The 22,789-nt window shown below is 33.7% G+C and overlaps 3 protein-coding genes across 3 annotated transcripts; 2 read left to right on the top strand and 1 right to left on the bottom strand.

The window, feature by feature from the left end:
• The first annotated feature begins 1,520 nt into the window (after positions 1–1,520).
• On the top strand, positions 1,521–3,089 carry LOC133173926 (leucine-rich repeat-containing protein 24-like). The gene is given in 1 exon segment (XM_061308991.1): positions 1,521–3,089. A coding segment is annotated over 1 exon segment (1,569 nt).
• A 7,080-nt stretch (positions 3,090–10,169) lies between these two features.
• LOC133173172 (GTP-binding protein 4-like) lies at positions 10,170–12,243 on the bottom strand. The gene has a single exon (XM_061308122.1). It carries the CDS (start codon positions 12,188–12,190, stop codon positions 10,280–10,282), a length of 1,911 nt encoding a protein of 636 aa, XP_061164106.1. The 5' UTR covers positions 12,191–12,243; the 3' UTR covers positions 10,170–10,279.
• A 760-nt stretch (positions 12,244–13,003) lies between these two features.
• Positions 13,004–20,088, top strand: LOC133173175 (uncharacterized). The gene is made up of 5 exons (XM_061308126.1): positions 13,004–13,069; positions 17,808–17,966; positions 18,208–18,289; positions 18,572–18,756; positions 19,429–20,088. Exons 1-5 carry the CDS (start codon positions 13,067–13,069, stop codon positions 19,516–19,518), a joined length of 519 nt encoding a protein of 172 aa, XP_061164110.1. The 5' UTR covers positions 13,004–13,066; the 3' UTR covers positions 19,519–20,088.
• The last annotated feature ends 2,701 nt before the right edge of the window (positions 20,089–22,789 follow it).

Raw genomic sequence — 22,789 nt, 5'->3', positions numbered from 1 at the left:
TTCAAGATTTAAAATAGTATTAAATTGTATTTAAAGAAAAGTATCAATAACAGAAAAATAACGTTAATATATAACGTATTTTATAGCGCTAACGTTATCTCAAATGTGTATAGTGCATTGGGGCAAATGTAGACCAAATCCATCTCTAAGATTTTATTTTTTACAACTATTGTTATAAAACATAGTGCATATACATGTATGTTCAGGCACCGATTTTGTACCAGAATGTCAGTATTCAGTTCTGGTAACTCTGTACTTCGTTTATTTTCATTTTTTTTTTTTACACAAATGTCAAGTTTGCATTTGTCACTTTACACCACAGGTATAACTGCGGAAACGTATTGCTTAAAGATATAATAGTAAAGTTATATTACTTTTCCAAAACGTAACAAAACTTTTTGCGGAAATGTAAAAATGATTTTTTTTTCAAATTTTGCGGAAATGTAATACGCACTGGAGCTGGGATCAGATGCATAAGCGAAGCAAGTCCCTGTCAATCTGTCACACCTGCCATATCTCTGTATTGATCAGCTTGACGGAGTATTCTGAAATCAAGATTTGTATGAAATGGCCTAACAATTGATATGAAATCTTCAGTCAAAATGCAACCCAATGCTAGTCTGTATTTGCAGAGAAGGTCATTATATTAGAGAAATGCTGACTTTAAACGGGTGAAAACCCTGTAAAATCAATGCAACTTATTTTTTAGTAGTTAGCCTCGGTCTGAAAATTGGTCGTCATCAGAATACCGACTCAGCTGAGAAACATGAACCCTGCTTAATAAATAGGGACGTTAATACTGGAATAGCTGTGAGGATTGATAAATCATAATTTGTAATATTCACGGATAATTCATGATTTTTTCCCTATATGCTTTCTTTGCACAAAGGGGGTGTGCTTACATATATTTATGGAGTAGTAATATGAGAATTAGGTGGCCCTTTATGAAGTTTTCTTCTTGATTTTCCTATTTTAAGTAAACGTCGAAATAATGTTCTCATTTTAATAGATCTGCAAACAAGCCTTATCCATCCAATATCTCAAGTCTGTAACGATTTTAAAGGAATTTAGAACTCGCGGAAATCAAAGAGTTATGACTATTCTAATAAGATTTCCTGTGGTCATGAAAGCTGATTTGAAGGAAATTCTTTCGGGTGATCTTAGTTTAAGACATGAAGTAAAAGGATAGCCAATCCATGTATTGGGTAAATGTCAAGTTCTAATCAGAAACATACATATAACTGCTTATTTATATCTCTGTTGTATTGGTCGAAATTTATATAGGAATTATCGAATTCTATTAAACCTCTGGACTAAGGGTCCAGGGTTATATTCCCTTTTTCTTTCTTTCTTCCGTTTAATACCATCATGCATGGTGATTGGGTGAATAAACTTTTACGAAAGTTACACATTTTTCTTGAAAAAGAAGTTGTAGGCTGGCATGGTTTGTCCAGACTGAGAAGTAGCAAGTGATGTGATGCTGGAGATTTCAAAAGTTGAACAAACAGTAATGGACAATAATGGAAAGTAAAATTATTACGGCCATTTTTTGTATATTTTTTGTGAAATGTGTATGTGTTGAATCTTTTTGCCCGTCTCAATGCCAGTGTTCCAATATTTCTGCTATCTGCCGTCCAGTAATAAGCAGATTCCCGTCTGCTCTACCAGCAGAAATTAACAATTTACACCTAAGCGGTACTTTTACCTCTAAAAACAATTTACCATCTATTGAACGTGCTTCGTTTTCGTCTTTACTGAATTTGGAAAGGCTTTATATTGCTTTTAGCAATGTGGAATCCATTGCAGATGGCTCTTTACCGTCATCATTGATTACACTGGACCTTTCCTCCGATAAACTTGGTGAAATTTCGGAAAACACATTTAAAGGATTGAGATTGCTTAAAACATTGCATTTGTCTGGAAATAACGGAACTGAAATAGCTCTCTCGGCTTTCAAGGATTTGACCCATCTGACAGAACTATACCTCGCAGAAATGGGTTTGACAAAGCTGGATAAACGCCTGCTTAATCCTTTAGGTATGTTGAAGACTTTAGATCTTCACGGAAACAATATCAAACGCATAGATTGGAGTTTTACCACGACCAGTAATAACCTAGCGTACATAGATATATCTGGGAATTTGTTCACCGAACTATCAAATTCAAGCATGTTACCATTGCCTAAACTTAAAACTCTGCGTTTAGACAGTAATGAATGGCATTGCAGTTGAGCTTTAGAATGGGTAAAAGTACTTCCAAGTCCGATGCCAGAATCTGTAGTATGTACCTCACCAAAGTCTTTGCAGTATTATTCAATTGTGAATGCTCCATCTTCACAGTTAATATGTGTACCTGCATCTGTTAGCTGTACATCATCTTCGTTTACCGGTAAATATCACACTCAGCTGGAGATTTCATGCACATTTGGAGGGGATCCTTTTCCAGATATCATCTTTACAAGACCGGATGGAACAGCACTGAAATATTATAACTACAATGAAACAAATTATGTCGTGTCTGAAACCGGTGTCCTTACAATAAAGTCTCTGGATGTTGTGGACGATGGAAAATGGACGCTAAAGGCCAATAACGTGAAAAAAGAGAACGATGTGAGTCTGACTGTGACTGTGACCGACATCCCGACAACCACCACAACAACCACAACAACTCCCACTACCACCATTCCTACCACCACCACCACCACTCCTACAACGACCACCACTACCACTACAACTACCACTACTACTAAAACCACCACTCCTACCACCACATTTGCCACTCCTACCAACACCACAGAACTGTCTACGTCTATTACAACTACAACCACCTTTTCTGCAGCAACAAATACAAGACAACAAAATGAAGCTGTCAACAAGACTAAACCGATGGATATAAATAACATTATTTACGGGTTGATAGGAGTGGTCTTAGGATGTTCTGTTTTTATTCTGATAATCTGTTTCAAAATGTACTACTGCACAAAAAAGAAAGAAAGATCTAACGAAAATCAAACCCTTGTTGAAAATATCAGGATGTGGATTTCCAGAAAGTTTCAAAGAGTACACAACATTAACTTCACCGGAAATTGAATTAAGTCTGTGCTTGCTTAAAACAAACAGCACAGGGACTGAGCAATGAATCTCAAAAATATCACTACATAGGAGATTCTAATTTTGTAGTTTTTCAAAACTACAAACTTGGGTGTTTATCTTGGATAGAATGGCAACAAAATGTGCTTATTTACGTGTACTAGTACAGTGTATATATTTAAATTAAAAAAAAAAAGCTATCTAAAAAAATTGTTTATGTGGAAAATTTGCAATGAGATTACTCTAGTATAAAATCACTGATTCATTAACTAAATTCGAAGGTAACCTTAATATACTATTACATTTATTGACTGGGTTCCAGGGCAACATGCCTTTTGTCGGATCCAAGAACCGAACTGCTTGCCTGATGCCGTTAGGCCTCAGGCAAACAATTTAGTTTGAGGGGTTGGCAAAACGCATTTTATAAAGTACATAGTTTTATACTTATAAAGACGTGAAGGTATAGACAGTGGGTTTATTCTCTCCCTCTCCTTCTTGCTATTCTCCCTCGTTCTACCCCAATACAATCTCCTTCTACCTTTTCAAGCACGTAGCTAGGGGGCACTTGATATGGACGCGTGGATCTTGAGGCATGGAGATCGGAGGATCCTATCCGCCCCCTACCCATGTGAAATTAAGAAACTAGGTGTGTATAAAACGTAATCGGTCAAAAGTCTGGAAATGAAAGTGATATACTTAATTGAGCTGAAGGCTGATTCTATTTTTAAAAATTTTAATTGGCCCCTGTGGTTAGGATGATGCCATGTGAGGACATCAGAGTTTAACACATGGCTGTAGGAACCGGGGGCACGGGGGGGGGGGGGTGCCCCCCAATAATATTGCCGATATATAGATTACTATAGTAAACATAGATACTATATGTAAATGCCTGTGCCCCCTCAATAAAAACGTCTGATGCCTTTTTTTTTTTTTTTTTTTTTTTTTTTTTTTTTTTTGCTTGTCAAGGAATTTTTGGTAGTTGATGACCTTTTTTTTTGCTTGTCAGGAAATATTTGGTAGTGCCCCCTCAACTGTCAACTGAAAATGTATGGCTGTAACCCCCCCCCCCCCCCCCCACTGAATTTGCTTCCTATGAGCCTGTAACATGGGAAAATATTGAGAAAATCTTTTAAAATCTTCTCAAGAGTCACTCAACCAGAAAAGACAAAGAAGATGGGCGAACAAGGCGAGCGAAATCCATATAGTGCTACAAACATGAAGGTGAAAAATTAAATCTCAATTATAACCAAATTTTCTTCGATATTTCACCTAACATTAAAGTATACTTTATGTTAAATCTCCACAATTTGCAAAAATCTCACAAAGGTTGAAATTGTACTGCCTATGAAATAGCATACACGCACTTAAGAGGGCAAAAAGGATCATTTTCTCATACTACAAAATAATTTTTTGGATCTGAGTGGGTCTTCGCTCCATTTTTTTTTAAAAGTTTATTCTCAAAGTTTGCGTAAATATGTACATTTTTTGGTTAACAAATACATGGAGCAATGACCCACTATACCTTAAAAATACAATTTTATGACACAACATTCGTATCTTTCCGAGAAATACTTTAAGTCCATTTAGTCAAGGGTCAAATCACAAAGATGATTTAAATGCCTCTATTCATCAAGAGTTTGTAGCACAGTGGTTAGTGTTTTGGTCTCTAAGGAAAATGATACCCAGGGCTTTTATTGCTAGGGTTCGAACCCGGAAGGAGAAAATTTTCCTCAAAAAAGTTTTGTCTTTCATAATTTCATAAATTTCAATAATGAGAACTTTACTCTAAATACTAAATTCACAAAGTGAATATGTTTTTTTATATATCTGAAGATATAGGTATTCTGCACGCCTTGTTCACCCATCTCCTTTGCTTAAGGAGGGATTCTTCTCATAAGAACACTTCTTTCTTATATTTAAAAATCAATGAAATTTTCACAGAATCAAGAAGACAATATCACTAAGTGATGGTATCAGTTAGATTATAAATTTGACCGTTTTATATTAGAGGCATGGTCAGGTCAAGGTCAGTACCTTTTCCCTGAACATTAAGAATAAAAAATCACTGTTGCCAATCATGCGATGCCTACATCTAATTCAATAACTTAAATGTTTGTCTTTTTGCATAAAGAGATATTACCATATAGGGTCTATAAGATGGTATTACCAAATTGACATAAATAATTTAACTAAAATGGATATTGGTTAATCCGAATTTTCTCTATTTTTCTTAAAATTTCAAGATATTTTAGTTATTTTTATATGCTTCCTATATTTAAATTTTTCTTATTTTCACATATGGTAAAGTTGTCACATAAAGATACAAAATGATGTAAAAACAAAAAGTTTTGACCGTTTACTAAGAGAGAAAAAACACTTTTTACGGATTTTTGGCTCAAATCTGAACTTAGATTGGAAGCTTTTAAAAGCTAACATAATTGTAGTTTGTTTGGAAAATCATATTTATTTGATATATTTTAAAACTTTAGTCCCTTATCATTAATTTAACTTACATTTAAAAATTTTCTTTAAGTCTTTGATTGTGTAAAAATTATAACTAAATTCATTGTTCTATAATTATTTTGAGAGGCAGAAAAGAAGAAATTTTCATACGCTGCCATTCCGCCAAAAATATAGTCCCTGCTAGATTTCAAACTCAGTTTACCATTTCTATTTAAAGTTGTACAATTGTGATGAGGAAGGGAAAATATGATCTTTTAAATCTCTTACATCTAAATATATAAAACATATAAGCAAATATACTTTGAATATTTCATCTAGTCAGAAACCAGACAAGAATCCCTCCTTAATGAAAGATTCGTCAATTTACAATTACTAGCTTGTCCAGATTGTATTGTGTATCTGATTAACTCAGATGTTTAAAGCATTCACATGTTGTGTTGTAACTTTCAGATTTTTTTTATCTCCCCGCTTAATAAAAAGAGATATATAGTGATGGGGGTCTCCGTACATCCGCCCGTTATACTTGGGGATAGCTATCCCTTATCCGCAACTCCTCTTCCACGACTGAATGCAATTTAGTGAAACTTTAACGAAATCTTTATGATATATAGTGGCATTGTGCAGGTCCCATTTTACTTTTAATCGGATAAATATCTGGGGTTTCCCATAGCAAAACAATGGCACTGCCAATCTGAATATAATATGGGGAGGGGGGTTACCCATCTCTTATCGTCAACTCCGCCTTCATGTGTACCGCTGGGTAAAATTTTTTGAGACTTTCCCAGAATCTTTATACATAATGCAATTGTGCACCTTCTATTACGTTTCGATCGGTAAAAAATATTAAGGACTTTGCCATCCTTGGTACACTCGGGGGTTTCTATAATTTATCTGCAACTCCTCATACGCCATTGAATGCAATTGAAAGATTTTTTTCACAGAACCTTTATTACATAGTGCCACTGTAGACCTTCTGTTCTATGTTTTGATGGGACAGATGTTAGGGGTTTCCCATAGCAAAATATGGACTTTGTCATTATACTCGATAAAGATAGTAACCATTTTGTAAACGCAATTCCTCCTTAACCCCTGAATGAAATTCAATGGAACTTTCAAAGAATCTCATTCACATGGTGTAAAGAAATGTATTTTGCAATTATACTTATATGGGAACGGGGATTATCATTTTGTGAGCTCATTGCTCATAACTTATCTCTCATTTTTAAATCATGCTGGAAAAAGACTTTTCTGCTAAATTATATATTATACTTTTAACTTTTCAAACCAAAATTGTATATAGGTAGAACAAAACACCCGTGAAATCAGTTTTAATTCATCTCTTCTAAAACACGCCGGAAAAAAATCAATCTAATGTCAATGATCAATTATCTATGGAAGGAAAAATACAACCTGTGACACGTATTCTAAAAAAAAAAGAAGAGATATCCCTTATATTGGACATTGTTGAGGCTACATTTAGGATTGTGCTTATGTCATCTATACGCGATTTAGCTATCTATTATTAATTAATTAATTAAAAGTGCTTTTTTTAAATTCCTTTATAGTAGAGACCTGATATAAAGAGTCTCCATGATTTATGTACATTAAGGCTCAACGCCACATTTAGAGGCCATACGTCAAATATTATGATGGCATCTACTGATTCTTTTATTTATAATTTTTTTTTTTTTATTCTTTTTTTTTTTTTTTTTTTAATTTTTTTTGCATTGAATTTTTTTTTATATTTCTGTGAAGTAGAATTCATTCAAAAACTTCTAAACGAGAAAAAGAAAGCACTTTTTGTGGCCTTCAACTCGACATTCTGATATATCGACGACGTGTATATTTACTTGCATTCATATGTCGACTCGATATAACCCAGTGAACTAGAAATTAATGTTTTACTGACTATAGACGATGAGGGCCAACTAACAATTAAATTGTATGACAAACGAGATGACTTCAGCTTTTCCATCGTCAATTTTTCTGATTCAAGTAGTAATATTCTACTATCACCTGCGTATGATGTTTATGTCTCCTACCTTAATCGATACTCATGCGCATGCTCTGCATGCGTACGACCATTTTTTTAATCGAGGCAGGCTACTGACAAATAAGTTGATGTTACAGGGAGTTCAACAACTCAGTTTAAAGTCAGCATTTCGTACATTCTGTGGTCGTTATAATGACATTAGTAAATCTGACAACGGAATATTCCGCCTAATTGATTAATACACAGGTTTCACGGCGGGTGTGACTTGTCGACAGCTAGGGGATGCTTACTACTCATAGGTACCTGATCCCCCATCTGAAATTTCCGGGGATCCGTATTTTATGCCCTGCTCACAGATTTGTACTGATTGTAGTTTTTTTTTTAGATTAATCACTGTTCCTTATCTTTTTTTTTTTTATTATTAAATCTCCAAATTATCTGAAACCCACGGTTCAATTTCCGTCATCATAATTCACACATTTAATCTTAGTTTGTTTCATTTCAATCAATCTGTTAATTTTTTTTTAATTTGAATTATACATTTTCTTCTAAGAGATCTTCTAAGTGTAGCATATTTGCAATAATCTGGACCATGTGTGTTCCATTTTTACATCACAGTGCATTCAAATATATTGGTATATGAATATATACTAGTAACAAAAAGGTCACCTTTCTAAACAACTAATGTTGAATGTCTAATTTCACCCTCTCCTTACAGGAGTCTTGTAGGCTATAAATCAAACTATGTGGGCAAAGAAACTGTATCGTTGATTTTCGTTCAAATTACACATAAAGAGAGTTATTTTGCGTCTTACAGCATTTTATCAAATTTTCAAACAAACTGAATTTGAGGGGAAATTTGGCCTATTTGTTTTGTACTACCTTAAACCATTTATAATTTTAGTTCTTCATAGTGGTTTACACCTCCGTGAAAAGATATATCAAAATAGGAGAAAGTAAAGTGATGGGGTGTATTATATATGATAATTCATGGTAGTAAAAATTTAAATTATCACATTACTTAGTTACAAAAAAGCCTTTTTAAAGCAAAATCACAAAGAGAAAAAAATTAACCCTGTTTGGATCAAACTCCTAATCATCAGCTTCCCAAGCTAAAACTTCATATTACCAACCAGGCCCGTAGGAAGAAAATTCAGTTAGGGGGGGGGGGGGAGGCACAGCCATACATTTTCAGTTGACAGTTGAGGGGGCATTGCCAAAAATTTCCTAACCAAATAAAAAAAAAGTCATCAGACGTTTTTATTAAGGGGGCACAAGCATATAGTATCTATGTTAACTATAGTAATCTATATATCGGCAAAATTATTCCCCCCCCCTCGGCCCCCCGGTTCCTACGGTCATGCCAACAGACAATGAAAGTCACCGTAACTGATATTAAACTGACTCTCATCTCTCATCAGAATTAGTCCAAAAATATCTGACGTTTTCCAGGGGTTTTTCACGATTTTGATATTTGACTTGATAGGAAAATGTCAGTAACGGCGCCATTATGATAAGTGGAAACGTGGCACGTAAAATTCCAAGATCGTGAAAAACGCCTGGAAAACGTCAGATATTTTGGACTATCATCGTAATATACTTGCCCCCCTTCTAAAATAAAAATTGTAACATATTGTCAATTTGTCATTTTACCCTTAATCTCCAGTGTTAGAGGCAATTTAGAATAATTTCAACGTGTTTTAATTTAAAATTGCTACTAGCATTCATATGTGTATCTTTTTACCATTGACCATTATGTTTTATTATATGATTTAATAATTCCTATTGAAATAGGGGATCTCTGATTTTAAAGACTTAAAGATCTTTTGAAAAAAATCCTAAATTCTTGAAAAACATTAAACCACAATAAATTAATTCAGCCATTAGGTAAGAAATTTGTACATATCCATAACTGAGAATTAATATTTAATTTAAAAAGGACTTATCGCATACTTTCAAAATCATTAAGTTCTATCAATACATAGTTACATAGTACACAAATTTGTTTGTACTAAAGGACTTGCTTCAAATTGACTTGTTGAAAATTTCCTCAAATGGCTTACATGTCAAAATAAAAAGTTTTTTATGCTATTAAACAAGTTTGAGTAAATTAACGAGGGTAAACTCTGTTTCTTTAGTTTTCTTTATGGTAAATATAAATTCAGCCATACTTGAGATTTTCTAATGATAAATCACTCTCTACCATCGGCTCACACGTGTCTGAGAGAGGAACAAACGACAACTCTGCATAGGAGATTGATGATAAATATCCAAGTTCAAAGTTAACAAAACTGAGCATTAGTTTTTATCCTACATTAATTTACACTGGTCAATATCAGAAGCCAACTATTCCTCATGATAAACATTTTTGTTATAATTGTAACAATGCAAATGAAGACGAGAAGCATTTTTTACTTGATTGCAAAGAATATGACAGTATTATATCCATATTATTTCCTGCTTCTTTACATGTATATAATACTGCATTGTTGTTGTCAAAGATATTCACGCCAATGTATTTAATGGTACTTTCATCCATAAAATCTTATCTTAAGTGAGAGAGAATCAATTCATACATCACATTTTCTTGACTAACTGTCTCTGTGTAAACAAAAACTATAAGAAATGGCTCATAACAATTTAATATTACTGTAAATAATTTCACAATAATGCTAGAACTTGATGTTAAGAATTCAAGAACAATGCTGAACTTCAGTTTATCAATCAAATTAATTTATCGCCTGTCGGTTTTTCCACCCTTGCGTTTTCCTGCAAACAGATGTTTAGGTTTCATGTTCAATATGACACGGTCTCCCTCTCCTTTCTTGGCCTCACGGTTTCGAGGAACTTGAGCTTTCCTGCCAATAGTTTTCACCTTCTTGGCCATCTTTGCATCTCTAACTCCTGACTGATCACGTGGTGCTTTACTCATGGATCGACTCCTGGACCTTGGTTTGTCTACATCCATTGATTCTTCCCTCTTTCGTTTCAGAGCCTTCCTGCTCTTGCTTCTTGATCGCATTTGGTTTAGGTGAGTATCTTCCTCTGAATCCATTTCAATTCCGAGGTCCCCTAGCTCTTTACTCATTTTCTCTGTACTCATTTTCATTCTAGGTAGTCTAGGTTTTTCTATCCTTCTCTTTTCTCTGGACTCCAGCATAATTATTTTCCTTTTCTCTCTGATTTTTCTGGCTGTCTTCCTTATGTTTTTCATCTCTTCATCCTCTTCTTCACTCTCATTGTCATAGTAACCAGCTTGTTCTCTCATTTCTTCTTCCTTTTCTAACTCATCCAATTTCTTCATGATGTCGGGATCGATGAAGTCTGCGACATTGTGTCCCTGCCAGATCTCTGGGATAACATCATATTTCTCCTCTTCATTTGAGAGGTCCCAGTGTTTTCTCAAATCAACAACATAATCATCTCCCTCTTCCAATTCAATGTCTCTTTCAAGCTTACGCTTGGGTTTCACATCAGTGTCCATGGTTTTCTTCATATGTAATATAGCTTCAGGGATGCAGGGGGGTCTTTCTTTGTTGTCACGCTTAGCTGGCATTGCAACATGCAGTCGATTCATAACATCATTGACTTTTTTCCCCTTAATTTTACTGTCAATTCTGTATTGAAGTAATTTTTCACATGCTTGTATTTTGACATCCATAACTCCTTCCTCTGTCAATGTGCTCATGGGTAGAACTGGTATATCATTTTCTTCAAATTCTTTCATTAGTTCTGCCTTTTCTTTTGGAAGATCATCTATGCGGACTACATCAATCTTGTTGGTACAAATGATCAGCGGTTTATTCACAAAGAGAGGCTTTATGTTATTAAATAGTTCAATTTGTTGTTCAATTGAATATCCACACTGTTCAGAAAGATCCATGACATACAAAACAGCTGCTCGCAAATGAGCCAGTGCAGTAATAGCCTGCATTTCAATGGTATTTCTCTCTTCCAAAGAATGATCTAGAATTCCTGGTGTATCAAGCACTTGCCACCGGAGATACTTGTAGTCAGTATGACCCACATATAATGATTTGGTAGTAAAGGCATAAGGCTGAACTTCAACATCAGCTCGAGTGATCTTGTTGATGAAACTGGACTTCCCAACATTTGGGAAACCACACACCAACAAGGTACGAGTGTTCGGATCAATTGAAGGCAGACGGGAAAGATGTTGACGCACCTGTTCCAGATACTCCAAACTTTGCTTTTGACGTTTCATAATGGTACACATTCTTCCCATGGCAGCTTTCTTAAGTTGTTTACACCTGTAGAGCGAGTCTCCATATTTGAGTAGGCGGCAGTAATCTTTCGAAACATTGTCAATCAAATGCCTGGCTGTGTTGATCTGACCCAAAGCAAGCTTGTAATGATCTTTGTCATACAGTACGTTCATTAAATCCGCATAAAAGGGATGGACATCTTCAAGTTTGGGAAAATCTGTTATGATTTGAGTCAGCTTGTCATGAAAATTTTGCTGTGTATACTTCACTTTCCGCATATAAAACGTCCGAATTCTGCTGATTTTGTAATGTTTATGCACGACAGTTGGAGTTTTCCTCTGCGTCTTCGACAAGACGATGTCCACAAAATCCTTTGCAGGAGGAACAACAGTTATTTTCTTAAAATTGTAATGAGCCATTCTGTCTGATGTTCTCCCGATCACATGTGGACGTAAAAAGGAAGTGACGAAATGTTTTCATCATGGTCTTGAAAATTTTTGTGTTACTAAAGTACACATTACAATGTTCAAAGCGCACTCATGATTTTTATATTATGAAAATTTAAAAATATATATATTCGCAGAAAAATTTAAATGATAGTAAGGAAATATGGAGACATATTCCTCACAATACTTTTAATATTTTTTCTTCATTTTTTATTGAAGGACACTAATTACCAGAAAAGTAGTAATAACACCACACTTTCATATACACAAGTCAGCTATGTTTAAAGGCTCAATATGCCGAAAATTTAGTAAATGAATTTATAAAATAAATGTTTTTTACGTTTAGAGAATAATATAAGCTGTTCATTATTTTATCAGATACATTACATTTATTTATGTCCCTGTTTATTAAAAATAAAAAAAAGTATTTCACTTTGAATACAAAATATTTTGGGGCTTAATAATAATATGAAAAAGTGAAATTTATTTTTTAATAGGCTATTTGTTAATATTTTAAAATTGTTAGATCACAGTAATGAAAAAGGAAAATTTTTTAATAAAAAGATTTAAACAATAAATATGGTATTTTTATTAGTGAACAATATCAATGTACTGAAACGATTCTACCATAGATGAAACTATTATTTATGTTAAGTACTTTGAAAAGTATTAGATTATTTTTTTTATGAAGGATTTTTGCAGGGACCTATATACTAACTTAGTATATAGGTCCCTGATTTTTGTTTCAAAAGAGTAGTCTTTCTTTTGGTGTAGTTAGTCATCGCAATCACTGCAGCGCTTTCATCCGGGCATTTTAAGCGGTTCGTCTCGAAGATCAACAAAACAGACATGGTAAAAAACTTGATAATTATGCTTATTTTAATTAATTTATGCAGTGAGTCTAATTTGGAAAAGAATATCCCAAAATCATAGAAAGTACAGCCAATTGTTAAACCATTTCAAGTAAATAATAATGCAGACAGTTAGAAAATAACAAAAGAGAGCTTTGAAAGTGCATGTTTTCACTTGCGTTGAGGGAAATTTTCAGAAACACGTGAAATAAAAAACGAAATACAGATATTATGAATTGCATAGATAATTACTTCATTTTGTAGTAGTAGAACTCTTTTTTATTTGATATTGTAAAAGAAACATTTGAAAAATGATTTTTAAGAACATTATTAATGGAAATAAGAAAACTATAAAATATTACAGTTGCAATTCATTGTATACAGGTATTTTTTTAAAAAAAATTACATTTAAGAAAAAAGGTGTCAAAATTGCTGAATTAATTAAGCTGTTTCTGATAGTCAAATAAACTAAGATGTTATAGTTTGGACAAGTGCATTGTTCAAACTACCCCGATCATCATTTGGAAAGTTGATGGTTGGGTACACTCAGTGTAGATGTGGTAGTGTCCGATTCTTGCCTTCCTGTTAGCTTGGGCTAGTGGGATAACCCTTTAGTCAATTGACAGAGCACTGAACTGGCATGTCACAGGTCCAGTTTCCTTCCCAAGTGGAAATACATACATGTCTCTGTTATGTAAGTCCGTTCATGAGTTGGCATGTTAATTTTATTTCCATAACAGAGTGCAATAAGTGCAAATTTTAATGTAGTGTGTTTAATCTACTCTTTATATACCATTTACATTGAAGATAAGTGAATTTCTTTCTCTTTTATTCAAATATTTGTGACTTGTTTTGTTATTGCAAGAACATAGTTTTGGCAGCCATTTGTAATTTATAGAGGATTGTGAGTACCAAGTTTACTTTGAAAAAAATTCTGATGGAGCAATGTGCTTATTGTCTAAATTTTATTTTTGCGTAGATGTCTTAAGAGCCCACAGTGCAGGTGGCGCTTTGCACTGCTCTCTGAAATAGCTATAAATCTTTACTGTTGTTTACTTGACAAAGTTAGCATTTGTAGGGATGTAAAATTGTAAATTTGTTTGTATCCGAGTAAGGGTGACCCATGCCATAAAATGTAAAATTGTAAATTTGTTTGTATCCGAGTAAGGGTGACCCATGCCATAAAATGCACTCGCATACAATAATGACTCCACAGCTTTACAGCTAATTAATAGACCGTATTACCTCTGTTAATTAAATGTTGGTATGGCCATTGACTTATCTGGGAAATGATAGGCTCAAGTGCTCAAGTTTTTTTTTGGGGGGGGGGGGGTCAAGGAGGTAAGTAAGTCAGTTTAATCATTGCATGCTATAAAATGCTTAATTATTTGTAATTTCCAATAAAAAATATCTCTTTTCTTAATTCATCAGATAGTGTGCATATGTGACCATTCAGTGGCAATTATAAGCATGCCCATCCAATCTAATTAAAATCAGACTTCTTAGATCTGCATCGTTTACAGAGTGTATACAGCACAGACCTAAGAAGTCTGATTTTACTTAGAATGTACAAGTATATTTCAAACGTTGCTCTCACTGACAACACTTATTCCCAGAATTTTTTTTTCTTTTTAGGTCACCTGAGTCACTCAGGTGACCTATTGCTATCCGTTTTTGTCCGGCGTCGTGTGATGTGCGTTAACATTTGAACATTTTTAGCTTCTTCTCTGAAACCGCTCAACCAAATTCAACCAAATTTGGCTTATAGCATCTATGGGTGAAGGGGAACAAAAATTGTGAATTTCATGGTCCCTGTCCCCCTGGGGCCTGAGGGGTGGAGCTAAAACCACCAAAATTAATGCAATCTTTAAAAATCTTCTTCTTTACTCCTGGACGTCAAGCAGTCAAACTATTGGCATGATTGTAATAAGCATTGAGTCTACCAAAATTGTGAAATTCATGGCCCCAGGGTCAGGGGGCTCCTGGGTATTAAATTCAGTAACTAAGTACATAGTTATGATGAACAAGAGTGCCTCTTCCAAAATTGTGAATTTCATGGACCCTGGGTCAGGGGTTCTGGTGTTAGGGCGGGGCTCTATTGATTATATACCGTAAATCTGGAAATTTTTGCTGTAGATAAATTTTTAGCAAATTTGCGCGTGCATTGCATTCGCAAAAATATATTTCTTCAAAATAAATCAACAACAAAAAAAATAAAAACAAAAAAAATTGCTATTTTTAACAAGATGAACAGGTGTTCGTAAGCAGTGGTCATTTTAAGAAACCTGTTTATACTAACAAGTTAATTACCCGTCATAATCCTTGCATGAGAGTGCCTTCACTTCACCGTTGGTTTGACAGGCAGTATGTCTCTTTTAAATTATTTCTCTAAGAGAGGCCAGTTGTTTAAGAACAAATGTTTTTATCTGAAGGTTTGTTAAAGCTGACATCATTTTATATAATAATTTTATGTACATGCGTGATTTTTTAAAATGTTATGAAAACTTTAAATAGTTTAGATGTTTTATCTCGTAAATTCTAATATTTTTATCTGATTGTTGAACATTTGTATTGTTTAGTATTGTATGTACACGTGTAATTTATTGAAAGTACATAATCCGATTATTGAATGTTGGCATTGTTTAATATTGTATGTACAATGTACATGCGTATGCGAAACTTATAAACTGCTATGAAAATTTTAAGCACTTTTAAATTTAAGCACCATGAATGTCAATTCGCAAAAAAATTAATCAACAGCTTTTTGACCCAGATTCGCAAAAATAAATCGACGTAAAAATTTCCAGATTTACGGTAGTGAAAATGCATTAATTCTTTGAAAATCTTCTTCTCTGCTCCTGGCTATTAAATTCAGTAACTAAGTACATAGTTATGATGAGCAAGAGTGCCTCTTCCAAAATTGTGAATTTCATGGCCCCAGGGGCAGGGGTTCTGGTGTTAGGGCTGGGCTCTATTGATTATATAGTAAAAATGAATTAATTCATTGAAAATCTTCTTCTCTGCTCCTGGGTATTAGATAAACTAACTAAGTACATAGTTATGATGAGCAAGAGTGCCTCTTCCAAAATTGTGAATTTCATGGCCCCTGGGTCAGGTGTTCTGGTGTTAGGGTGGAGCTCTATTGATTATATAGTGAAAATGCATTAATTCTTGGAAAATCTTCTTCTCTACTCCTGGGTATTATTGAAACACATTAAATACATAGTTATGATAATCAAGGATGCCTCTTCCAAAATTGTGAAATTCGTGGCCCCTGGATCAGGGGTTCTGGTGTTAGGGCGGGGCTCTATTGATTATAAAGTGAAAATGTTTTAATTCTTTAAAAATCTTTTTCTCTGCACCTGGGTATTATTTAAACAAACTAAGTACATTGTTATGATAAGCAAGGATGCCTCTTCCAAAATTATGAAATTCATGGCCCCGGGGACAGGAGTTCTGGTGCTAGGGTGGGGCTATATAGATCCTATAGTGAAGGTGAATTATTTCTTTGAAAATCTTCTTCTCGGCCCCTGGGTATTGTTTAAACAGACTAAGTACATTGTTATGATACGCAAGGATGCCTCTTCCAAAATTATGAATTTTATGACCCCAGGTTTAAGGGTTCTGGTGAGGGGGGGGGGGGGGGGGGGCTTCTAATGATTATAAAGTGAAAAAGCAAAATTTCTTTGAAAATATTCTTTTCTGCTTCTGGTTAAAAAAGCAAAGAAGCTAAGTGTATAGTTATGATGAGCAAGAATGCTTCTTTTAGAGTAGTGAATTTCATGACCCCTGGGTCAGATGTGCTGGTCTGAGGGTGGGGCTCTTGATAATATAGTAAAAATGCATTAATTCTATTAAATAATCCTGTTTGCTCCTTAGTGTTAAGCAGATAAACAAAGTGATTAGTTATGATGAGCAAACTTATGGTTCCAGGGTCAGAAGCTCTGGTGTTGGGGGGGGGCTCTATTGATAATATAGTGAATCTGTAGTAAAAATGCATTATTTCTTTAAAAATCTTCTTCACACCTGGGCATATCTGAGGCAAATAGAGTAAAAATTTTTATAAGGAAGGGATTTTTTACCAGGTTTTTGAACATCTGGACCATTTGGTCAAGTGTTCCGGTCCTGGCCAGGGCTCTATTAGTTTGTATTCTACTGAGAGGAGTTATTCCCCTTTGCCATTTACTTTTGATAATTTATCACTGTAAATAATGTACTTGAAAGGTAAACAGAATAACAGAATTATGCAAAAACTCTTATTGTATAATACAAAAAGTACTTTCATTGTTTTAATGATCAGATAGACTTGTAAGTAGTAGATAAATAAAAATGAGACAAAAATAATTTTTCTTATTAAATGTTCATCAAAGACCAAGAGAGGCCAATGTAAGAGATTTCAATAAGGGATTAAAATAGTACAGAAGCATTGATAATTTGTTAATATACTGTATGGTGATAGTGATAAATGGGGAACAGATTAGAACCTAATTTATGAACTGTTAATGAATATTAAGACCAATTATTTTGTTGATCATGATCACCCTATTTTTTTTTTTCTTTTGGGCAACAAAGTTTCACCTTTCAGTTCATTTTATACTCTATGCATCCTTTAAATTATTGTATCATACTCAGGTGACCGTTAAGGCCCTTGGGCCTCTTGTTTATTTTATGCCACTTAAAGTACAGAGATGTTTTCTAGAGCATGTAACAAATTTTACATTTATTCATTGATCATTTAGGCATCCTATGGAAAGAAGACAACATTAGCAGGGGGTGGAGCTCGGAAGAAGGGAGGTCCCAAACCAGAACTGACAGATGAACAGAGGCAGGAAATCAGAGAAGCTTTTGATTTGTTTGACACAGATGGATCTGGTACCATAGATGCCAAGGAATTGAAAGTATGTAAATAAGTATTTCAAAATAGACAGGTCGAGGATTTAATGTTGAAATCTTCCTTTTCTCATGGCATATGCAAATATAATAAATGTACTGGACTTTTTAGTTTAAAAAGATGATGTGCGCAAGTTTATTAATAGCATTAAACTGTACCATCATTGTGAAAATGAAATCTACACCACAAAATATTGATTTTTAATATTTCCACCCAGCAAAGCTGATTCATTGTGTTTAATTTTATAGGTAGCTATGAGGGCCCTTGGGTTTGAACCAAAGAAAGAGGAAATCAAAAAGATGATAGCTGATATTGATAAAGAAGGATCTGGTATTTGTTTTGCTGAATTATGTCTTTCTAGTTACCACATTATTTATGAGTACGATTGTGATTCACTGATTGTAAAATTGAGCAGAAAGTATTTTAAGATTGGAAACATGGGTGTCCTTTTGAAATCATGGTATCAGCAAGATATACCACACTAGTCTTTCTTTGAATGTGTGTATGTATCAAGATTTCATAATTGTCATTGACAGCAATTACCCTTAAAATTGGCAACAAGCATAGATTGCCATTGATTGGTAAGGAATAAGCTCATTTTTATGTTTTAAGGTACCATTGACTACAATGACTTCCAAAATATCATGACACAGAAAATGAGTGAAAAAGATTTGAAAGAAGAAATCCAGAAAGCATTCAGACTGTTCGATGATGATGACACTGGAAAAATCTCATTTAAGAACTTAAAGAGGGTGTCAAAAGAATTAGGAGAAAACCTAACAGATGAAGAACTTCAGGTTTGTCATTAAGTCTAACATGGAATAAAAAACACCTTTTAATATTGTCATTTTTAGGCTATTTACACTGATTTCACATTTTTTTAGGCCATTTACACTGATTTCACATTTTTAGGCCATTTACACTGATTTCACATTTTTAGGCCATTTATACTGAATTCACATTTTTAGGCCATTTACACTGATTTCACATTTTTAAGGCCATTTACACTGATTTCACATTTTTAGGCCATTTACACAAAGTGTCCTTAGTGGTCAATAGTTTTACTTGTATCACCTGCAGTTCCTCTGGGAATCACTCAAATCTGTCTTTTTTTCATAGTACTGAATGAATTAGTCTAATCCAAAATGCAGGATTTTTGATTAACTATGAAATATTTACACTGTTATTGAAAGTAATTATGTTTCTGTGTCCATCTGTGTGTGTTTATCACAGTCTGACACATGCAAAGGTACATGTGTATCTTCATTTTTTGTACCCTCAGCTGCAACAGATTTACAATACATGTATTTGTCATACAATATTCCAACTTTGCACACACATTGTATGTTCTCAGAGCATTAATGTAACTAATAAATGCAATATCTGTGTCAAATAGTTATTTCTTCTAAATGCTAAAACACTGAAAAATATCCTTGCTTGAAAATTCCAAATTTACTCTTGATTTACAGGAAATGATTGATGAAGCAGATAGGGATGGTGATGGTGAAATCAATGAACAAGAATTCTTGAAGATAATGAAGAAAACAAGTCTTTATTAACCACCACTAGACTGTTCAAATCTCAAACATTCTTAAACCACATTCTCATTGGTTGTCTGGGACCACAGAAAGGTGGAGCTTTTTTGATTGACAGAAAAGAATGAGCGAGACATTCTACGGTGTTTGTGTGAGTGGATGAAGATGAAGAGTGGTAGATTACTCTTAGATTATTTATGTATTGTGATAAATTGAGACATTCATGAAATTAAGACTAAAATTGTAATATAGTTAAATCATTATGATACCTCAATTCTTCCAACTTTGTATCTTGTCTTCATTCCAGTCTTTATAATGATAAATGTTTTGTCTTCATTTCCTTGGTAAAGAAACAGTTTTCAATGTAAAACTGTTGGTAAATGATGAATGTTTCTTGAATTGTTCAATGTACTATTAAGACGTACTCTAAGAATACTAGTATTTGATGTTTACATATGTAATTATGTGTTGATGATATATAGATCTGATTCCAAGCATTTATCCCTGTTTCTGTTGTAGTTGTTTGTTTTGTGAACCCTCAGAATTTTTTTTTACAGTATCTAATATTGCCATAAAAATAAACTATTTAATGCCTCCATCTTGTTTTGATTTGAGATGTAAAGGGTAACAGTACTGTCAGATATTGTCCGTTTGTGCTTGTTTTAACTCTACCAGTCAAATCTGTAACTCTGTTGAACCTTTATATTTTTTAAATTAAAATGTGTTTTTATCTTTACTTGAATGATTATGAAATTGTCAATAAACAAGATTGCCCAGTCAGCATCAGTTTGAATTGAAATCAATTTAATTCATTGAACTGAATGATAACATAATGGCTACATCATGCAAGAAAAATTCACTTGATTCTTTTGAAGTCCATGGACTTCTATGCATAAATTTTAAAATTAGTTGCATGAATGTACTGTAATAATCACATGGGTTAACAGTTTAATGGGATCAGTACAGAATACAGTATGTAGTTTATCATTAATATATAATATTCAATTCCAAGTTCATCATAAACAGGACTAAGTACAAATTTTTTTTGTTTTCAACATACAAATTACGAGTATGGCATGTACAATTTTCCTTTGGGATTATTGGTTTACAATATCTGCTTGTTTCTCTAAATAGTGCACTCATTCTGAATTTTGTAGCTGTGATCATTCACACTATTTCAATTAAAGAAAAGGTTGAAGTAATCCTGCAATTCATATTCAGTACAATGTAAGACTTTGATATAGAAACCAAGTTTTCCTGAGTTAGACAATGAGTGTTGCTTAATTGTTATTGATCATGTCTTCAAAATTTTTATCTAACTTTAGTCTAAATTCTTTATGAGAAATATTTGAATTAGATCAGGTTTAATTTTTGTTGAAGATTGAAAAGCTACTTTGCCATGAAGTACATATATAAGCTCTTTTTCAAAGCTATATAAATCTGCATAATGTCCTCATTGAAGGCAGATACTAAAAGTTCATTATTGTTTGTGGTACTTGATTCCAAAACTCTTAATCTGATATAGTAATCAAACGTTATCATAATATATTTAAATTCCACTTACAGATGAGGAACACAACTGTTTCCTGGGGGAATTTAAGATATGGTGAAATATTCTTTACAAGTGTGAAAGGGTGAAGATAACCCTGCATGTAAACTGTAATGCCAAGACCCAAAAGTATCTATTAATTTAAAGGTGCTTAGACACAGATTTGAACTTAATATTTTCTCAAATTTTCTGTATAATATCACGGCTTATATATTGCAATAGCATTTCAAACGAAAATATAATTAAAAACTTATTTTATTTGGAAATTATTGGAACTTCGAATTCCGGGACACGTTTGATTAACACATCTTTACACTTACACAAATTTTAACTTTATCCTTAATATTTAAGAAAAGAAGCGATTTTGTTATGTATTAATGAAAAATATTACATCTATAATCCAGAAAATTCAGAGTAGATTTGTTCGAAAGCAAAACCAACTGACCAGTATTGTCAGTCCGTGCTCTGTGATGTGTACTGAGTTTAACAAATTGAACACACCCGTGAAACGTAAACTGTTTTTGTAAACAGGGCACGAGCTTTGTTATTGTTTATGTATACGATTCACCGGGTGTGTTCAATTGTTTAACTCTGCACACACCACTGAGCACGGACTTACAATACTGTGAGTGGGTTTTGCTTTCAAACATTTCTACTCTGAATTTTCTGGGTTATAATTTTAATATTTTTCATTAATACACAACAAAATTGCCACTTTTCTTAGGTATTAAGAATAAAATTAAAATATGTGAAAGCGCAAGGATGTGTCAATCCAACGCGTCCAGAAATTTGAAGTTTTAATAAATTCGGGATGAAATAAAATTTTTATTTTATTTTAGTATGAAATGCTATAGCAACATATAAGTTATGAAATTATACAGAAAATTTGAAAAAATATTAACTTCAAATCTGTGTCCAAGCACCTTTAAGGTTTCTTTGACCTCATTACTGAAATCGTGTGACTGCATGCATGGTAATATCCCATTCATATCATGCAGATTTATTTTTGTTCAATGTTTTAAGCATAAGTATAAAACTATAGTCATTGATAAGTATCCAAAGGTTGATCTTTCGACTGACATAGAGTTATTTATATTTATTATACCTCTACTGATTTTTAGCTCACCTGAGCTGAAAGCTAAAGTGAGCTTTTCTGATCACCAGTTGTCTGTCATCCGTCCGTCTGTAAACTTTTCACATTTTTAACTTCTTCTCAAGAACCACTGGGCCAATTTTAACCAAAGTTGGTACAAAGCGGGGAGTTTAAATTGTTAAAATGAAGGACGAAGCCCCCTTACAAGGAGAGATAATCAAGAAAAGACAAAAATAGGGTGGGGTTATTAAAAAATCTTCTCAACAACCACTGGGCCAGAAAAGCTGAAACTCATATGGAAGCATCCTTGGGTAGTGTAGATTCTAAATTGCTCAAATCATGACCCGGGGTGTAGGGTAGGGCCACAATGGGGAATCAAAGTTTAACATTCTAATATATAGGAAAAATCTTATAAAATCTTCTCAAGAACCGCTGTGCCAGAAAAGCTGAAACTTTTAAGGAAGCATTCTGGGGTAGTGTAGATTCTAAATTGTTCAAATTGTGAATCCCTGGGGTAGGGTGGGGCCACAATGGGGAATCAAAGTTTTACATTGATTAGGAAAAATTTTTAAAAATCGGGCTTCTTCTCAAGAACCACTGGGCCAGAAAAGCTGAAACATATATGGAAGCATTCTGTGGTAGTGTAGATTCTT

Source organism: Saccostrea echinata, unplaced genomic scaffold, assembly GCF_033153115.1.
Source record: "Saccostrea echinata isolate AGI-Se365-2 ecotype Australia unplaced genomic scaffold, CSIRO_AGI_Sech_v1 ptg000056l, whole genome shotgun sequence".
Classification (NCBI taxonomy): domain Eukaryota; kingdom Metazoa; phylum Mollusca; class Bivalvia; order Ostreida; family Ostreidae; genus Saccostrea; species Saccostrea echinata.
Note: the sequence above shows the minus strand (reverse complement) of the source record. Positions and strands in the feature narration are given on the sequence as shown.